This window comes from Terrapene carolina, unplaced genomic scaffold (genome assembly GCF_002925995.2).
Source record: "Terrapene carolina triunguis isolate 2854851 unplaced genomic scaffold, T_m_triunguis-2.0 Scaffold89, whole genome shotgun sequence".
Taxonomy (NCBI): Eukaryota; Metazoa; Chordata; order Testudines; family Emydidae; genus Terrapene; species Terrapene triunguis.
In genome coordinates, this window is record NW_020664440.1 from 4,445,793 (window position 1) to 4,466,289 (window position 20,497).

Here is a 20,497-nt window from a genome sequence, read left to right on the forward strand (position 1 = left end):
TGATTTACACCAGTGTGGGATCTGGCCAAGCTGACTTCAGTTGACCAGTTATGCTTTTCTTTTTTATTTAGCAGGCTTCAGGATGCATCATACAGAGAAAGCATTTTAACCACTGTTGTTCAGCAGTTTATAAACAAATCACTTGTATACCTCCAAAAGTATTTAGCATAAAAGGCACTTCTAGAAGTGTGACATGCATGTCACTATGGCATGACATTATTCAAACCTTCTAACTGTTCCAGTTTTACTATATCAAACGTAGACAAACTCTGCCGATTTACTATATGGTGACTGGCTCTGTGTTACAGACAGAATATAAGGAAACAGTATCATAACATCATTATTTTTAAATGATCTATTTTGCTGTTATAAGATGCATTTTCATCTTTGCTTTCATAGCTAATTTTTAGGGCCAGATCCTCAGCTGGTCACGCGGGCAATGCTCTATAGTATATAAAGAATACAAATATTCTTTAATTGCCTAGTCATAACAGATTACTTTAGGCCATAAATCACCTCATATTCTCATTAAGCTGAGCTTCTTTCTCAAATTGCATGAAACTGAATCCTATCATGCAGTAGAATGTTTTGAATTTTAAAGCATTTATCTTTATCAATTAAAATTAGCATGTTTTTAAGCAATCAACAGACCGTTGTGTTGGTACGTTGACTTTTATTAGCTGCAAAAATTGCTTTCAGGAGCAGTCACTTTAAATAAAGTGCAGATCTGATATGATGAGACATTTTAATGGTCATGTGATTCTTTATTCTTGTAGGCTCTGGGACAAAATTAAGGCCTCAGTACTGCAAACAATAAGGCACCGGGCTTAACTTTAAATCTGGGAGGAGTCCCATGGAGTTCAATAGGCCTGCTCGGGTGCTTAACGTTAACTACTTGTGTATTTTTTGGAGGATCAGGGCCTAAACAGCTAAACCTGTATGATGAATGTATGATTACCCCATTCTCCAAGAAAGAAACTCAAATATTGTAAAGCACATATTCTACTTATTCTAAGAGGAGAATAAAAAATCCAAGTCTGAAAATAATGATGGATTTAATAGTTTTTTAATTTAATATTTGACATTTGATAAAAATGTATCTACTAATATTAATATTTGTCTACACAAATGCATGTATAGATGTGTTCATGTTTTATCTTTTAGGGAAGGATGCATACAGCAAGAATCTTAGGGTTTCACATAGAAAGCAAAGAAAGATTGTGAATGAATATGACATTGTACAAGTTAAAATTTCATTTACTTATGGATCTTCAATAATTTGACTGATTAGCACATCATTAAGGTACATGCAAAATGGAGATTCAGAGGTAAAAATAAATCTGATTAAATAGGTTAAAGGTGCAATTTGGTGTTATGGAAAATATGAAATTTTAGTTTCCAAACCCAAATCCCACTATCAGTGTTAGCGGAAAAAGGATGAGAAAAGCAAACTGATATTTTTCATGCCTGAAATATTTCTCAATAGTTTAATATGGGGAAAGCAATGTAAATAAAGACTCAAAATGGATTAAAGTTATGCTCTCAGCAAACAACATACTTGAAAAATCCAGACTTTCCTACTTTCCTGCAGCCTATGCACTAAGCAGATGATTTTGTACTGACACGGAGGTAAACTGCTGTTGTTACAGTGTAATGCATTTGGAAGAACACAAAACAGAGTGAAAAGTAGGTTTTAAAATAAATAGCTCCTATATATTTTCTCAACTTTAATAGGAAAATGATAAATAAACATATTTTAATTTCATATGCCTCCAAATTCATCACAATTGTACTTAGGAGCCAACGTCTTTAAATAATAAAGAAGAAGAAGGAGAAAAGAGAGGCTGCTTACTCATACACAGTAATGCCTTTTCTAGCAGCAGTCGAAGAAATTTACAACAGTTGCTTTTTTGTTAGCAGTTCACCACCTTTTTGTATCTAAAACAGTGCTAGGGCTTCAGCTGATGTAGATAGTGCATCTCCAGAGGCTTATGCCGATCTACCCCAGCTGAGAATGTCACCCAGAACATTTATACTTGTATTGCAAAAGGATTGAAATTACGCTGGCAAACAATTCAACAGATAAGGAACAGCTAATGGTGCAAAAGGTAAAATGTTGCATCTCACCTGTCCCCAGTCTCCCGTTTTCCACTTCGGACATCTGCCCCCTCTGCACTTTCTTTGCACGTTCGGTTTAGCAAGGTGCTTGCAATAATCGTTCTCTAAGCGGTTTCCTTCCTTTGACAAGCAGTACACATTTCGGTGTTTATGTCCCCGTCCACAAGAAGCAGAACACTGGAAATGGAAAGCAATGAGACAGTTTTAATACAGTTAGGGCTACATTGTTACATACATCCAATAACTAAACAGGGTATTTATTCTCAACGTAACAAGCCAAAAATTATGCCCTCCGTCTCACCGTGGTAGCCATTAATGATGAGGGGTTGTAACTAAGGACAGAATTTAGCCCATGAGAAATGTCCTCATTTGTATCATGTATTGCATCTTATTCTTGCTTGTAAAAGCCTTTCTAAGCAGAAAATACCAACAACAACATAAAGGAATTGGATAGAAATTGGCATTCAGCAGGCTAGATTCTTGGCTGATATAAGTCAGCATGACTCCAGTGACTTCAAAGGACCAAAGTCAATTTACAGCAGCCGAGAATCTGGCCTTTAGTATGGCACATTCTACCACTAAAAAAATTAAAGGGACAGAGTCCCTTTTGGGTAGCCATTGACTTATGTGCCAAGCGAGAGTAAAAGGCGGGTAAATCAGAAGAGCAACATACTACGCCCACTTTGCGCAAATTAAAACGACTCCACAAGGAGCGAGGCAGAGGAGAAACAAATCCATAACCTTCCGAACGCCCCGTTTCTAAAGCTATGTTTGTTTTAATGTTGTACTAAACAGTGCAGACCGATTTATTTTTTATTAAATAAATACTGAAATCGGGACAAGCTCCCACTTCAGATTTATACGTTTTGAAACCGACTCAGAAGAAGCCAAGAAGACAGAGCATAAAGAATCAAAGCAACAAGCCAATCAGCAGGTAGGTGAGCTGTAAGCTTTGTAGTGAAGCAACTAATTTCAACCTCTCTCTGCAGGTTCATTGAACTTGTTCAAATGTGACCACTTCTGGCATGCCAACCCTAAGCAACTTTGCTTTGATTTCAGATTAGTCTCCTTCAAAAGATTTAGGACTCAAAAGCGGTCTGGAATCACGACAAGAATTTAATACGACAGTTTCTTGTTGAACAAACCCTTTACTCAGCATGATGCACTGAGAGATTCAGTTTCAATTTCTTCATTACATGTTAGGCAAGTCATTGCATGTTATGTCACAAACATACTGATTTAATCCTTCAATACAAGCACAGGGTTTCTGCAATCTCTCAGTATAACTATTCTCCTGCTTTCGTTTTAGAATGGAATGAATGCAAGACGATGGGGATAAATAATGTCAAATAGACCTTAGGATTCTTCCTTCCTTTTGATGACTCTTATCAGTGCTTTTACTAAGAAATAAATCAAGCCAAAAGTTTCCCCTCACCCCCAGTTGGTAAATAAAAACACAAGGATTGTACATGTAGGAGCTTGGAGGTTTCATTAGGTTTGGAAATTGGCCAGAGCCAACCCCCATCTATTATTATTTTAATTACAGCAGTCGGGTTCAATTGTGTAGGACACCGTGTTGACTAGCCATCAGAGAGACTTCCTGCTCTGAAAGGCTTACAAACTAAATAGACCAGACAAAAGTGGGGAGCAGGGGAGACAGCACATAAGCAAAAGGTACAAACTGAGGCCAGGAGATATTTTAGGTCCCAGATCAGGAAAGCCCTCACACACACGTTTAAGTGCTGCCCTGAAGAGGGATTGTTCCCCGAAGCAGAGCCGAAATGACTTGGCCAAAGACACACAGGAGTTAGGAACTGTGGCAGAGCTAGGAACTGAATCCAGATTTCCTGAGTCCCAGTCCAGTGTGTTAACAACATACGAATGGCCATACTGGGTCAGTCCAATGGTCCATCTAGGCCAGGGTCCTGTCTCTTGACAGTGGCCAATGCCAGATGCTTCAGAGGGAATGAACAGAACAGAGCAATTACCGAGTGATCCATCTCCCATCATCCACTCCCAGCTTCTGGCAGTCAGAGGCTTATGGATACCCAGAGCATGGGGTTGCATTCCTGATCATCTTGGCTAATAGCCATCGATGGACCTATCCTCCATGAACTTATCTAATTCTTAACCAGTAGATCATGCAGATGCAGAGTTTGGGGAAGTCCAGATCCAAACCATGTGCCTGGCCCCAGTCACTGTAACATGTTATGTCAAAACCCTGAAGCTAAACACCCTGGTCTTTGAAGGCGTTCAGATCCATATTTGAACTCCGTATCTCAGGCCCATCCCATTACTTTGTAAATTATTTGTTAGGATGGCCGGCTGGCTGTTCACTTCTTATTCCTTATGCCCGATCTATAGCTCCTTTCATCTCAAAGGATCCCAAACTGCTGTGCAATCCACGGAGCGGATTTTTGAAATACTTACACGGATTGTGTAGTAGTTACCGATGCTCATCTCATTGACTTCAGCTGAGTGTTACTCAACACGCCAAAAATTGCAGCAACTGGTACTGTGTAAACAGAGTACCCCCGAAACATGACTCCCCTTGAGATCGAATGAAGGACAGTGCACAGCACATTTGAAATGGGGGAATGGAAAATTTGGCCAAAGCTATTAGGTTTAATCCTTACTCGTACAAAAAGAGCCATGGGATATTTATTGTTAACATAGAGCAGATGTCCAGCACCTTGGTTTTTAGCATCTCCCCTAGAAAACACCCTCCCCACACCCGATATCAAAGATGGCATGGTGAACAATCTACCATGGAAAGCTAAATAACCAAGTTGACTCCACTGGGAACTGAACCTGCGAGGCCAGGTATTCAAATGTTCATGTATTTGAGCAATCGGAGTGGGAGGAAGCCCTTGCGTGTGATTGGGAAAGGGGGAGCCAAGCACCGTCTCAACTGTAAAGTAATACAGTCTACTATGGAGCACCCAAAGAACAGAGAAGATGAACCAACATAGGATGCAGTGGTGCCTACACAGTGACCGTAGTTAGACTACTTCATTCCACCATGCTATGTGTCAGCGGTGGGATTTGAGCAGGCTGAACTTTCCTCTGGATGAGTCAATCCACTGTGCCACCCAAGCGAAGACCACATGTATTTTCAGTTAGGGGAGGGTCTTTAAGTTTTCCTAAGGGTTTTGTTGGTGTGTACTGTAGTTTCAAGGTGGGCCAAAAAACAGCTCAGCCTCACAGTAAAAAACAAAAAGAAAACACAGTTCCTTCCTCCAACACAGGGATGTCTTAAAATTATGGAAATTCACAATCTTGACAAAATTTCAGACGTCAGCCGGAAAAAAAAAAAAAAAGGTCAGAATTTTTTCCAAAATTTTCTTTTGCTTTTTTGCCAGGCTTCAGAGCTGGTTAAAAAAATTCAATAGTATTTTTCATTGGAAACTCAGTGGTTTTTGTGAAAAATGTTCAAACAGCTCAACTTCAAAGCAAATGTAATTAAAAATAAATTGTGTCTGGGCAGCAAAGATTAAGAACATTCTCAAATATTGTTACAACCAAATACCTTCTAACGTTTTCATTTGGTTACCGTCTTTGGACTACATCCGGCCATTATTATTTAATACAAATTTCCGTTATCTTCATTACATATTCTGCACCTGGAATGGTGGCGGACGTGGCTTTTAAACATAACAGTGAAAAATCAAATAAATCCCTAGACTGGATTAGTATTTGGAGAAATGTACATCTTTAATCTATATATTTTCCTCCCATTCATTACATAGAGAGACTAATAACAATGCTCATGCATAGCACCTTTCTAGGGAGCTGAAAGTATTTGACAAATATTCTGTCTTTCAAGAACTATGGTACTGTAGGTACGGTGCCAGTGGTAAGTATTTTTATCCTCATTTTACAGATTGATGTACAGAGAAATTCAGGGTCCAATCCTGTGAGATGTTGAGAGCTCTTATAGAAGGTCAACACCTTACAGGATGAACTCCCATGTGCGTTGGGGTCATACATGCAATTCATTCACAGTACCAGGAAGAGTATTCAGAATATCTGACTCTAAGACCTATGCTCTACATGGGAAAAGAGTTAGAATCATAGAATCATAGGACTGGAAGGGACCTTGAGTGGTCATCTAGTCCAGTCCCCTAAACTCATGGCAGGACTAAGTATTATCTAGTCTTCCCCTGACAGGTGTTTGTCTAACCTGCTCTTAAAAATCTCCAATGATGGAGATTCCACAACCTCCCTAGGCAATTTGTTCCAGTGCTTAATCACCCTGACAGTTAGGAAGTTTTTCCTAATGTCCAACCTAAACTGCCCTTGCTGCAATTTCTCTGCCTGTAGCACATGAATAGTTCAGTCTCCTGTGGGCTGTAATACTTTGGTCTCATTTTGGTTATTGGGTTTAGTGTGTGGGTGGCCTGTGATATACCTGATATGATCTGATGGCCTCTTCTGGCCTTAAACCTGATGTCGCTAGGCAAGTTTCACGCACATTTACATGCACATAGTTGCATTCTGACCTTAAAGTCTAGGAGTCTGTGTACATTTAACTGATTTTGCTAATGCTTGAATATAATTGGGATATTCTCAAGATGATGTTGTCTGGTACCAAACATTCTTCTGTTCTCCCTTTCTAGAACATAAATGAAAAATAGACAATTATGCATAAACATTTTTCGATCTAAGCCGTATTTGCTTTCATGTATGTGTGAATTGTAAACTCTTTTACTCTTAAAGGAATGATAGTAGGATGAACAATCGAATGCAACTAAGACTCTGAGGATTGAAAATCCCTTTGCCAAGAGCATGCATTGTGATTTTTTAAAATTCTTTTCAGGTATTTCAAGTTTTATTGGGGCACTATTTTTAAGCATATGTGATGCAGAAAAAAAGCTTAAGGATGTGCTTCACTTCTACTGTATGTGATTTACGGAAGTACACACCAGGGTGGTGCACCCCGGCTCATCTTTTATTTCTAACACTGGAAGAACTTTGCATCTCATTAACAGAATTTAGAATTCTTTTATAGCTGGAAACAACACGGTCCGCTTACAATTTAGGTCAGTAACAGCTCCACGGTGAGGTAAGCTTTGACCTTGGCTTCTTTAAAGCCTGTGAAGTGTACGGATGAAAACACTTCCTTTTTTTCTTGGTTTTGTTTGTAGAAAATACTTCAAAGTAATGGGGAAAGGGGGGAAATGAGACTCTCTTTTCATGGAATATCAGCCTAATCCAAAGATCATTTAAGTCAATAAAGAGACTGCTACTAACCAAAATTGGCTTTGGATCTGGCCCTAAATGTACAGCAGAGGTATTGGATGGATGGTCTTATGCGAATTGGGTTTCTGGACTTAGGGGTTGTACTCTCAGACATGCTCAGTTAGTCTAACTCTGTTCCCACTGACGTGCTTTTGAAGATTCTACCCTAACACCTTACAAACGGGGCAGATTGTCTGGCCAGGAAACAACAACAAAATCCAACACGAATCTTGCAGACTGGCCTCATGCAAAACTTCCATTAGCTATGGCTGGGTTTAAGAGAGTAGAAAGACTCCAGGAAGTTGATACCCTGGGGTTTTTCATATACTTCGGAGCTCAAATTAAATGGAGAATTCCCATTCGTCTGAGAGACAGAATAGCCCAGAAAGTCAATCTGAGCTACTGCAATTAGTCTGCATAGGCAACTGCCACTGATATTAGACACTGACTGAGGACTGCAGAAGGCTTTACAAGCGAAACTGGGCTCTAGGTTGCACCAACATAAAATGGAGTCACTCCCTTGAAGTAATGGGCACTCAGCACCTGGCGAGATTGGGCCCTTTGGTAGCTATATGAAAGTTTTAGACATACGGTCAGTGAACTTAGAAGTTCAAGTGAAGTTTTTCTTGAGTCTTTCAGAACTGCCCCGAACCTTTACTCCCTGCCATGTGGGGCTTTGGTTGGTGGTAAAGATCCTCCCTCTCGCACCTATATGGCTAGCCTGAGCTATAGAGGTGCTTCAGAATAGCAACAAAGTCCCAATCCACTCCCAACAGGCTTCATTCACTGCCAGCTAGGGAATGTAACTTGGATCTTATCAGCACAAACTGATGAAACAGTGGTGCTATCTGGCAAAGCATTCTGTAGGTTGATTTCTAGTCAATTTCACTTTTGTTTGCTGTCAGTTTCAGCCTTCTGCTTCTCATACTTAAGCAGGTTGCTGCAATGCTGGGGTTGAGAAAATAAATGTGGAAAACTGTTATTATTTTAAAAATAAACTGTGTCCACTACCCTAAAGATATAGTGAAACATTTCTATCCTTTATTGTTACCGTTATTCTTTAACATGTGTATAACATGCTTTACACAGAGAATAAACAATCTCTTCCCAGAAAAGCTTAGAATCAATGTCCAGGGTGCATAGGTTTAATTTACTTCTATTTTTTATGTGATTAATTATAGTAAGGCACCTAGAGTCTTGGAAAGGTGTCTATTTAAAAATAACAAACCTAAAATGTTCTACTTAAATTAAATAAATATTCTTATTAGTTGTTCCCATCAAGGTCAGTGAAGCTGTAACTCAGAATGTGAAGCAAACATTTCCTGGGATGCAATGCTCAGTTCCATTGTCCAGGTGCTGGCATTTTCATTTTCACAGAAATTTGCTTTCTATTTCAGACTTCAAGAATTATGAAGATTATTTCATTGTTACCAACTATGTGTGAACTGCATCAGCTTATTCCTCACTGCATTGCCTCTGTATAAAATTTGGAAGATAAGAAGCCACCTTCTTCATTAAGGCTCTTACCAAATGGAAAGTCTTCAATAGATTCCAAGATTTCTGACTGGCTTAGTGCCTGAAAAGAACGGAATATAAACCCACAAAGACCACCTAGGTTATAAAAGATTTCCACAAATTATAATCAGTTAGGACCAACTTCTGCAACTGGATATATGTGGATGATACCACCGTGAGAACGGACCCTTATAATGTGCATACTTTACACTGTCTGTATTTTCAAAATGGACAACTGGCTGTAACTACAGGGCAGAACTGCTAACTCCCACCAAGAATATGGCTAATTCTTCAGAGTAACAAAATGTTATGGAGTGTTGTCAAGGCCATTTTTACAGACACCATGCAGCAGCCTTACCATTTGGGAAGTATTAAATGTAATGAATACAAGCTGCAACAAAAGGGCTTCCTAAGCTAATTCTAATCAGTTACCTGAAGAAGGGAGGGAAAAAATCAAGCTAAACACATTTTTATCAGATTTTGCAATCTGCAACTTTTCAAAGGCAATTAAAACCCATTCCTGAAGGTTTACATTTCCACACTTTTAGTATCATACCAAAAGTAAACACTCATTCGTCCAAAAATCTTAGCTGAAACATATGCTAGATGAAACAAAACAGAAAAACTAAGGAGGTTAATGTTTCTCCTTCATACAACGTAGTGTCATTTTACATTATTGGGCCTCTTTAAATGCAACTGTAACCAGATCATGGCAATCAAATAGCTCCTGCACTTTGCTTCTGCATTGGTGCACGCAAACTCACAGATACTGCCAGTGCTCTGCAAATGTGGCCCTATGAAGCACACAGCGCCATTTCTATTGTCAGGATGAAGACATGTTAAGACCTATGCATATCTGTTAGCAAGACTAGCATGGATAGCGTCTGGCCAGCTGGCTGCTTATTGGACCACATGGATTTTTAAAAACATATGAAGGTCTTTACATGGCATTCAGCAACACCGAAACAACCTCCAAAAGTGGCAATTGTACAAGGCCTTGCTAATTTCATAGGCCCTGATTCAGCAAGGTATGTAAGCACCTGCCTAACTTTAAATACATGAGTATTCCCGTTGACATCAGTAGGCCTAGGCACTTGCTTAATTAGGGCCCTAGTTTTCATATAGAACGACTTCACCACATTTGTGGAACTCATGGTGCTAATGATTGCAATGCTACTAGTGCATCTCTACTGATGGTGACCGTCTCTGGTAACAAGTCAAAAGACATGTCAGCTATTTACAACTAACATGAGAAGAGTAATCTTTATACTAAAGAGACAGAGCTACTGAAGCAGGGACATAAACAAAAATTACTCCACGGCCCCAGAGTCTACCAACGTCCCCCCCTTCCCCCAAGCGATATGCCCGGTAATACTTTCCTTTCCACTGACACTGTAAGAGAAAGGAGGGAAGTGAAAAGTAAATGGACATTGGGATTTTTCTGGAATTGGATAAAATTAATATATTTGTGAAAGAAAATGCACATGTCTGCTACAGAACAACACATTCTATTTTTAACACTTCAGACCAAATTCTACCTCCACTGAAGTCACTGGGTTTCCTTGAGGGTGAACTGGGCAGAACATGCCTATGTTTCTGTAAGGAAAGTTACTGCCATGGGCACCATAGTGTTGTATCCTGTTTGGCTTTTCAACCACATGAAAGGTGGTTTTACAATAGACTATTTGGCTTCTTTGGACTTCTGCCATCCACTCTATGGAGCAGAAGTGCGATCAGTGGAGCAGGTTGAAATTTTCTGGCATTTGAATTTTTGAATCAGTTTTTCATTTCAATGACAAAACCATGGCCAAAAAACGGACGGAATTTTCACAATTTCCCCTCCTCCTCCATAGCTGCCGGAATTAGGAGTGTTGCGGGTGTTCCCGCACCCACTGGCTTGAAGTGGTTTCCATTATATCCAAGGGTTATAGTTTGGTTCAGTGGCTCTCAGCACCCTCACTATAAAAACTGTTCCTGCATCCCTGTCCTCCTCCTCCTCACATTTTTCAACAAAAATCTATTGATCAGTGATCAATCCTGCTGACAAAAAAAAAATCATTGACTTCAAGTGGAGCAGTAGGCGCTCAGAATTGCTGAAAATCAGGGCCTTTGGACACATCTCCAGTTGGGCTGACTATTTCCAGCGTGGGTAGACATACGCACGCTAGCTCTGCTCGAGGCAGTCTGCTAAAATAGCGGTGGATTGGTGGCAGCGGGTAGTGGTATGGGCTAGCTGACCCATACGTACCTAGGGTCTCCGAAGGGATTGTACTTGGGTGGCTAACTCAAGCTGCCGCCCCCACCCTCACAGCTATGCTGCTCTTTTTCCCATGCTAGTCTGATCAGAACTAATGCGTGTACATCTACCGGAGCTGGGACTTACACCTCCAGCCGCAATGGAGACGTACTCTAAGTGTGTAAAGACAGGAACCCATAATCTGAGGCACCTAAGTTAGTGAGTGCTGTGGAAAATTTTGCCTTAAGTGAATACTGTGCAATTTGTACAACAGAGATGGACGTGTATGTAGCTTATTTTACTGGTCCTACACTGCACACTAAGCCCAGGCTCTGACTCAGGTTTGAGCCCAAGCTCCCTTTCTGTACACACACACACACACACACACCAGTCTGCCTTGGGTCAAACACTCAGGACCCTACTAGGAGCTGGCTCTGACCCAGTCCAAGCCCTACAAAATGATGCGAGTCAGAAGGTCTGTGTATGAACACGTTGGCATGGCTCTGACACCAGATCCAGTAACCATAAACCCCAGGTTTATGATGCAGTGTGGATGCTCAGGGGCAGGGTTGGAAACATTGAGTCCACGAGCCCGGACCCATAAACTTGGGCTCACACTATGCGGCTAAAAATAGCAGGGTAGATGTTCCAGCTGGAGCCTGGGCTCTGAAACCCAGCGAAGGAGGTTGATCCGTGGTCTGAGAGTCGCTGATGCGGGGTTTTATTTTGCAGTGTAGTCCTACCCTGAGAGATGGCCCTTGGTCAAACAACTCTTTGGCAGGGAGGTTGCTCTAACTATTCAAAAGACCTGAGCCAAAGCCCACTGAGTTCAGTGGAAAGATTCCCAGTGAGGTCTTCACGCTTTGGATCAGGTTCTCACTGCCCATATCTGTGGGCAATAGGGAGCTCTGAATACACTACAAGCCAGGAAAAAGTCACGTACCCATCTTTCTCCCTGCAGCATCCAGGTCGTGTTTGTAATAGCCCAGAACAGCCCTCGAAGGAAATATGGGCCATCTGTTCTGCACCGTCATTATATCCTGTGTAGTGATGTGCCAGCTGCTGAAGACCACACTGCTGCACATGGATCACTACGTGCAGAATTTTCCCACGTGTCCCATGGTCCAAGCTATTTAACTTCAAAAAATACCACCTCGTAATGACCTCGGGTCGCACTGATGCGGGCAGAATTACCGGCACCATTTCCCCAGTGCATTAGCTACTGACATATTTTCAGTCAACATGAGACTTGCACTTTTTCCTTCCTTCTTCACCCTCCCGGACAAAGTGATATCTAGGTTACATGAGCAAGTTGGTGTATGAAAGTGTAAAGGCGTCTGTGTGTCCAGGGAAGCGTGACTGACATGCTGAGGAACTAAGATGGGATCAATTAAAGCAGAGGGTGACCTAATTTAGCTGACATCACACGTTTCTAATGATGACGTATTTGTACTACGGTAGTGTCTAGAGGCCCCAACTAAGACTCTGGTTTTGTTATGCTTGGTGCTGTACAAACACATAGTAAGAGACAGCCCCTGTCCGGAAGAACTGACAATCTAAATAGGCAAGACAGAGAAAATGACTTGCTACAGGGATTTGGAAGCAGGGCTCCCTTAAAACAGAAAATATCTTGGTATGACTCTATATTCAAATACATCATCGATCACGTACTGTCCAGAGGCTAACACATGGTGCTTAGTATCAAAGAAATCATGCATGCAGCTAACCCACCTGCCTTACCGATGAAAAACATGAATAGAGTTCCTTAAGTGTCTTTGCAACTAGGCTTACACCACTATTTCTTTAACAACCTAACAGTCACTATATGTGTTATATTTATGGTAAATGCCTGCATGCTCAGAGTCCATGATAATAGCATATTCTTCTTTCTAAAGAACAAATCCATTACTATTTCTAATACTTCAGGAATGAGGAACCAACTACTATAGTAGTCTAGGGTATTTACGGATAAATTTGCAACATGGGGGAAAAATATGTGTAGGCTTCAAATCATAGCCCAGGGATCCAGCTAGCTTGAAGGCACCGCGTTCTTCATCTCATCCATGGACATTCCATTTCCGTGTTACTGCCCTTCATGGTTTCCTGCCATCGGACACGCTGTTCAATTGCTGTACGGGAATTCAGTGCTTTGGGAGACAAATGTAACCTGGTGGATAAATGGCAACCATTGCTGGTTTGTTTCCTCCCGGCGGGTGGAATGCGGATTAGCTCTTTATGATGTCAGTATCCTATGTACCTACAGGTAAGCCCAACTGTGCAACGAATAAGCTGAAGCGACTACCTCGCTCTCTGAAATCACTTGATGAACCATCAGCATTTGCCAGCATAACTGCTAAATATCCTTTTGATCAAGTTCATGCCAATGTGCTGCAGAGACCAGCAAATGTCCAGCTCATGGGAAGAGGGGATACTAAAGAACTAGTAAAGCACAACTTGCTATATAAGAAAGAAAGAAAGAAAGAAGAGCTTAATGCACTTGTCAATTACATCCTTTGTGCCCAAGAACTCTTGCTCCCTACCTGATTTCACTGCAGATGCAAGAACTTTGTGTGGTCATATAACAAGTTACTGGCAGCCACTGGTAGGGGTTAGAGTGAGAGGCTTGCTGCTCCTTGGAAGAAGGAAGGCAAAAATTCCTAATGTAGGAGCATGCAGGGGTTGGCAACCTTTCAGAAACCTTTCATTTATTTGTGGTAATTTAAAGTTTCGCGTGCCAGTAATACATTTTACATTTGCAGGGGCTGGCGGATGGAACCTCAGGCTGGCAGCAGGCTGAGCGGACTGGCGGCTGGGACCCCAGGCCGGCAGCGGACTGAGTGGCTCAGCCCGCTGCTGGTCTGGGGTTCCGTCCGCCGGCCCCTGTCCATCCAGGCAGGCAGTGGGCTGAGTGGGGCTGGCGGCGGGGACCCCAACCCAGCAGCAGCGTGCCACAGTAAATCAGCTCACGTGCCGCCTTTGGCGCACGTGCCATAGGCTGCCGACTCCTGGGCTAAACTAAAAGAGAGCGTAGGACAAAGAGCAGTATGAGAGCATGTGTAGCTGATGAGCTCTGTTCCCAGCCACAGTTGTCCCAGTATGAGAAAGAAAATACTAGGGGAGCTAGGGAACAATACTTCATCTAAAAACCCCACCTAACTAAGAATCTACAATGTGTCCAAAACAAATTACATTATAAAATGGTTAATTTAAATGCACTGTCATCAGAGGGCCAGATACTGAGCGTTGTCGCTCCAGTGACTTCAAGGGAACTAAAAGGTGAGGTTTAGCCCCATAAGGAATCAAGCCTGGAAAAGTGCTGAATGTGGTGACGCTGATCCAGGAAAACACTTAAGCTTGTTTAAGCACTTCCATATTCCCCTTGAGCTCAGTGGGACTACTCCCATGTTTCAACTTAAGCAGACGTTCAAGTGCTTTGCTAGATCCGTTCCCGAGTGCTCAGCGGAAAAGCTAGTCTGAAAGAAGCCTCTCTCTAAGGCTCTGTCTGGGCTATGAGGCTGCAGTCTGGGTTCTAAGTAGGATGGATAATAAATGCCATTAGCCAGATTCTGTCTGTACAGTAGCGCAGTAGATAGCTAAGATTGTCTTCCTGAGACAAGAGGGCAAAAACACAAGATAAAAAGAAGCAACAAGCAACCATGCAGTAATCCTCAGTCAGAGCCTGGTATGATGACTCATTATTCAGGTACGCTGCAGCAGCCAATCCACAAGCCAGGACTGGGTCAGATGACCCCCAAGCAGCTATTTATTGCCACAGAAAGAGCAACAAATCAGTCTGTGCAGTGTCATCACTCAGCTGGGAACGCTCCTTCTTCCTCATGGTGTTACCGACCGCCTGGCTTCCAGCCTATTTCTGCTCCTGACTCAGGTTTCCAGCCTGTTCTCACCAGCTGACCCTACGCCAGCATCCACTTACCCAAACTGACTCCACCCCAGCCTCAGTGAGTCACCCAGCAACCTCCTAACAACTAATGCTATGTCTACACTATTGCGGTAAGTCAACCTACGCAACTCCAGATACCTGAACAACGTAGCTGGAGTCGACGTACCTTAAGTCGAGTTACCGTGGGGGGGTCGACGGGAGAAACTCTCCTGTCGACTTACCTTACTCTTCTCGTCGGAGGTAGAGTACAGGGGTCAACTGGAGAGCAATCTGCTGTCGATTTGGCGGGTCTTCGCTAGACCCACTAAATCGACCGCCGGTGGATCAATCTCAGAGCATCGATCTGGGCTGTAGTGTAGACCTGCCCTAAGCCTTGCTCTTTGGAAGCAGCGTAAAATGCTGGATCATTGACAGAATTTCAGTTAAAAGAAGCCCATGGTCTGCAGGTGGATTTACCAGCAGATAATGCAGTTGAAAGGGAGAACAGGTGTCATAGTAACAGTCATTCATATTAACATAGTCACACTCAGACAAACTGCTTGGTTTTCTTAAGGAGCTTTTCAACAGAACATGAGCAAAGTGAAAACTACTACATGCCTTTGAATTGTGCTAAGGTCAATTCTATGCTGATTGTCTGAGTCGTGTCAAATGCCACAATCCCACCAATAATAAGATGTTCCACAACGGTCTTTAAATGAGTATTTAAAAACTCTCAGAACATGTTTTTCCGTATTCCTGTTCACAAACAGATTCTTAGAAAAATAAATGGAAGTTTCAGAGTACTGTGGCCCTACAAACCACGACACCATCAGAACTCTTTGGGGTTTGCGCGTGTGTGTACACAGGTCCTTTTCGCACAAGTGTCTCTTCTCATCTAATACTACAGGAGAAATTTTATCCTGTGATAAAATGAGTAATTTTATCTATATTCAAATAATGGTATGAAATTAACTTCTTCAACATTGTAAGTACTTTCAACTGCTCATCCTCTCCATTCCAGATAAAATCAAACGAACACTATCATGATTTTGGGATTAAAAACAATGGTCATTTATTATGTATTAAACTAGTTTCTGTCTAAGAATTAGATTTACTGTAACCACTTTAACTTTCAGTTCCTGATGTTTTTTCCTTCTGGGAATTTTCCAGGTTTATTTGTTTAAATCTAGAAAATATACAGTGTATAAAGAACATGAAAATAGTGCCTCCAAAAATACATATGTCCACAAAACTTCACAAATTGAAAGGTTGCTACAGTAATTCTAATCCCTATAACAAAGCATCAAGGTAATCCAGCTACCACTTCCTACTTTTGGATTCTTAGTTGCAAAATTCAGCCCTTATTCAGGTCAGCAATTAAGCATGTGCTTGACTCCTAATGACGTCAACGAGGCCTTAAGCACATGCTTAAAGTTAAGCACATGCATTAAGTGTTTTGCTGAACTGGGGCCCTAAACTGTACATGTCTGTGAGATGCTAAACAATATAATAACTGATGCTTAGTTTGTATAAGGCCATATTGTGACTGTGACCCCCTCCGGAATTAGTTGTTCCTGACATATTACTCTAAGGGACTCGCCCTTGGACTATAGCCAGCAGTGAAAATCCCAGCCCTTTAAGCTCATGAAGACCACAGTGCTTTGAGCTGATGGTGTCAGGGTTTGAACCTAGGGCTCTAGTGAATCCAGATATTCCAGATCTGATCCCTATGTTATTAAACCAATCCTTGAGTATTTCAGGTAACGTGGCCAAGGCTTTGGAGGTGCTGGCACTTAGATTGACATGGACTGGAGATGCTGAAGGAAAAGGACCTCATGTCCAATACTTCTGTTCGGATCACTGAGGTGACGGTGAGATTTGACTCAGCTGTAAGGGGTGGTGGTTTGGGGTGATCTCTTCAGTTCTGGAAGACACTGAGAGGAAGCAAGTTTTGGTGGAGTCAACAACTGATGAGACAGAAAGTGAGGCATGGGCTGAAGCAGGAGAGGCACATGGAACAAGGTACCTTCTGCAGATGAGTGATGCCCAAGACTGCATTTAAGGAGGCGAGGAAAGGGAAGAGGGCCCAACAACGGAATTCTGAGGGCATCATAGTGAAGGAGAGTAGCATTAGAGTTTCCCTGGCCCATACAAAGAAAGAATAGTTAGACAGGAAGAGTGAAACGGGAAGCTCAAGGTGCTATAAACTCAACTGCACTTTCCCATGTGATAAAGGTAGTTGTAGATTGAATCAAACACCAAACAGAAGACAAGGAGAGTTGAAGAGTTTAAATACAATTTTAAAAAAAATCAACACAAACATTTGTATTTCATACACAGGTCTAAAGAATTCTACAGAGCTAATCCTGACCTAGGGGCCAAATTTACCAGCTTTTCTTTTTCTTTTAACCTAGACCTGGAAGTTGGCTGTACATGGAGTCAGAAGGACTGAACAGCCACTAAGATAAGACAGACAATCCATGCCCCAGAGAGCTCACAGTCGAAATGGGCAGAAAGTGGCTTTCACAGAGGGAGAGGATAGCTTAGGAGATTGTGAATAGAATATGGAGCCTCTCACTTTATTTGCTGCAACTTCTTATGGAAATATTCTATGTTTTGTTAAGCCACCTACTTCTCAATGCGTCCCTGAGCACATACTATAATGCCACCCATTATCTAGCAACGTTAAGGACCTTAGAACCTTATGTCTGTCTTTCCTTTGCTGCTACAATATTTTGTCCCCCCACATAAGAGTCCAGAGACTGATCATTATTATTTCTATAGTGGCCATGGAGGGAGGGGGGACATGACACTTTACAGAGCTGCAAAGTTCCCTGCTGTAAGGAGCTTACAGTCTGAACAGACGTCGAAGAGGCAAAGGACGGGGGAAGCAATGCAAAGGCAGAGGGAATGAGCAGTTCTGTTGAATATACATCTCGTCAGTTTCAAGGGTGTTTTTGTTACAGCAAAAGTAAGCGTAAAGGCTCAGGCAGCACCTGGGTAATGTTGCTGTCAGAGCAAATACATTTTCTGAGGAATAGAGGAGACTGGCAGAGCTATAGTCAACCACATCTGCCTCTGGTTATCACCTGTGCTTCGGCAAGAGCTGACATACTAACTGCTAAGAACATTATCATTCTCATGGCACTGGAAACAGTGCCGCTCTCCAACCCATTTTCAGTTAGCTCCGTGGGGGAGGCATGTTTATCAGTCACTGTTTTCAAAGGACTCTAGTCACCAGAAATGTTACACAGGCTTGGTCTACACTACACAGTTAGGTTGACGTAATGCCGCTTACGTCGACCTAATTATGTCAGCGTACACACTACAGCCTTGTCCTGCCAATGTAAGGGCCCTACTACACCGTCATAACAACTCCACCTTCAGGAGAGGCGTAGGGCTTATGTGGGTGTAGTTAGGGCCAGCAGTGTCTGTGCAGACACTGTGTTACCTGCATCAGCTGTTGGCTGCCTTGTCAATGTCATGGTCCCTTGCTGGAGCCATGAAATTGATAAAAAAGCTGGGCGGCTAGAGCATGACTGCCCCTGTCTTCCCCACTCCCAGCCGGGCTGCTGCCCGGAGACTCCCCACTCAAGGAGCCGAGAAGAAGCCCAGGTGGTTGTCCCCCACTGCCAGCTGGGAACGGGGAACCGAGAGCCGGCCGGGGAAGGAAGCAGCTGGGATCCTGGCAGGGAGCTGCACGGAGGGCTCTCAGCACCCCCCCCCCATACCCCTCGTCAGTTGGTGGAAGCGCTCCTGGTGAGGATGCACACCACCGACAGAAGGAGGGTAGTGTAAATATCAGCCACCGCAGTAACAGAGATCGACTTAGGGTGTAGCGCAGACATGCCCATAAGCCTCAGCATTGCAGTACCTGAGTCTCATTTTCAAAATTAGGGCATCTATTTGGATGCTCAAAAACATCTAGTCACCTATTATCAGTTGAAATCAATGAGTTTTAGGTGCCTTGGTGCTTTTTGAAAATCCCACTAGGCGCCTAAAATACTTTTAAAAATCTGGCCCTAAATCCCCTTTGAACATTTCTGTTGGCTAAAGTCTTTTGATAATAATGATGGATAAACAAGGAGACCTGCTGGCAAAAAATCACACAGTAGATCATGTTTAAAATGATAATGCTCTTCTAGAGTTATCTCAAATACAAGCCAAATTCAACACTGACTTATACCCCACTGCCAGGCAGCTCCGTGACTGTCACAACTGAAACCAAGGGGATAGCATTGGGTAAAATAACTGTTTCACTGGACCCTTTGTGTTTTCTAATCAGAAGAGAAGTGAGCAGGTTGTGAAACCTGTGATAAGTAATTGCTTCATTATACAGATCTCATATCAATGTACAACTGTGCTATCTATTAGGGTACACTAATGCAATCATTTATTTTCTTGAGAAAGCATATACCCTGATTATTTACCCTCTAATCACTGTATGCCCTTAGTTTGAAGTGCTCAGTTTTAATAAGATTGTTTGCAGTGTTGATGTAGCCTCATGATTTAGCAAACCAAAGTCTAGATTATTGGCAGGCTTTTGATAAACTGTACGCAGCCAATCAGATGTTGTTTTGCAAATGCGGTTATAGGACTCAAGGCCTGGATTGGTCTGCCCATGTGGATCGAATGGCAGAATGAGGCCACAGTTTCTCCTGGAAGTATTTGACATAACCCCCATTAAAATCACTGAGTACAATACTCACGCAGTGAGGGTATAAGAGACCCACCTCAATAAATACAGAGATATTACTAGTAGGTACCCTATGATTTGCTTACTCTTTCAAAGAACTGGCTTTCACAACTCTAGTGCTCAATTCGCCACGACCTCTGTGTAAGAAACTCACATCAGTTTCAGTGGGGATTCTATACTCAGGAGGGTGAAATTCTGATCCCATTGAAGTCAGTGGGAAAACTCCCATTGACTTCAACCAGATCAGGATTTCACCCAGACAGTTTTTGGATACATGGATTCAAGGTTCTGAGTGTACGGATTCTTGGTGACCTAATTTTTAGAAGTGTGCGAATGTTTCCCTTCACCATTTGCATGTACATAAAAAGTTGTTCTTTCTCAGCCAACTTAATTATGCACCTGAATGTTAAGAAAGTATTAGTTATCCCCAGTCACAGTCTTTATATGTTTGTGTCCTAAAAGCAGGTCTATCAGATGGATGATGATTCCCCCCCCCGTGCTTGAACACTAAATGTTCTTGAATAAACAAGGAGTTTCAAAGGTACCACATGGTTTTGTGATTCTTTTGTTCTCCCGGAATGTACATTACAAAGGTAATGCTTGGTGCATTTACACCTGCCATGCCATATGATAATGGTAGGATTTCACACACAGCTTTAAAAATTTTATATATAAAATCTCTATCTATCGGCTACATCCTGAAATGTTTAGGTCAGATAAATCTCCCCCCATCTGATTTCATAAAAGGTCACCACAAAATCTGCCTGAGTAAGGGCTGCAGGACTAAATATTAATAAAATGAACAGTCTAA

At 42.1% G+C, this 20,497-nt stretch overlaps 1 protein-coding gene across 2 annotated transcripts in view; it reads right to left on the reverse strand.

Annotated features, from left to right (window-relative positions):
- The window catches only part of ADAMTS9 (ADAM metallopeptidase with thrombospondin type 1 motif 9), a 133,525-nt gene that overhangs the window by 31,209 nt on the left and 81,819 nt on the right, over positions 1-20,497 (reverse strand). For both annotated transcript variants that reach the window (XM_024192709.2, XM_024192708.2), the window contains exon 29: positions 2,128-2,295. In XM_024192709.2, the coding sequence (XP_024048477.1) occupies positions 2,128-2,295 (168 nt within the window). The remainder of the gene's footprint in view (positions 1-2,127; positions 2,296-20,497) is intronic.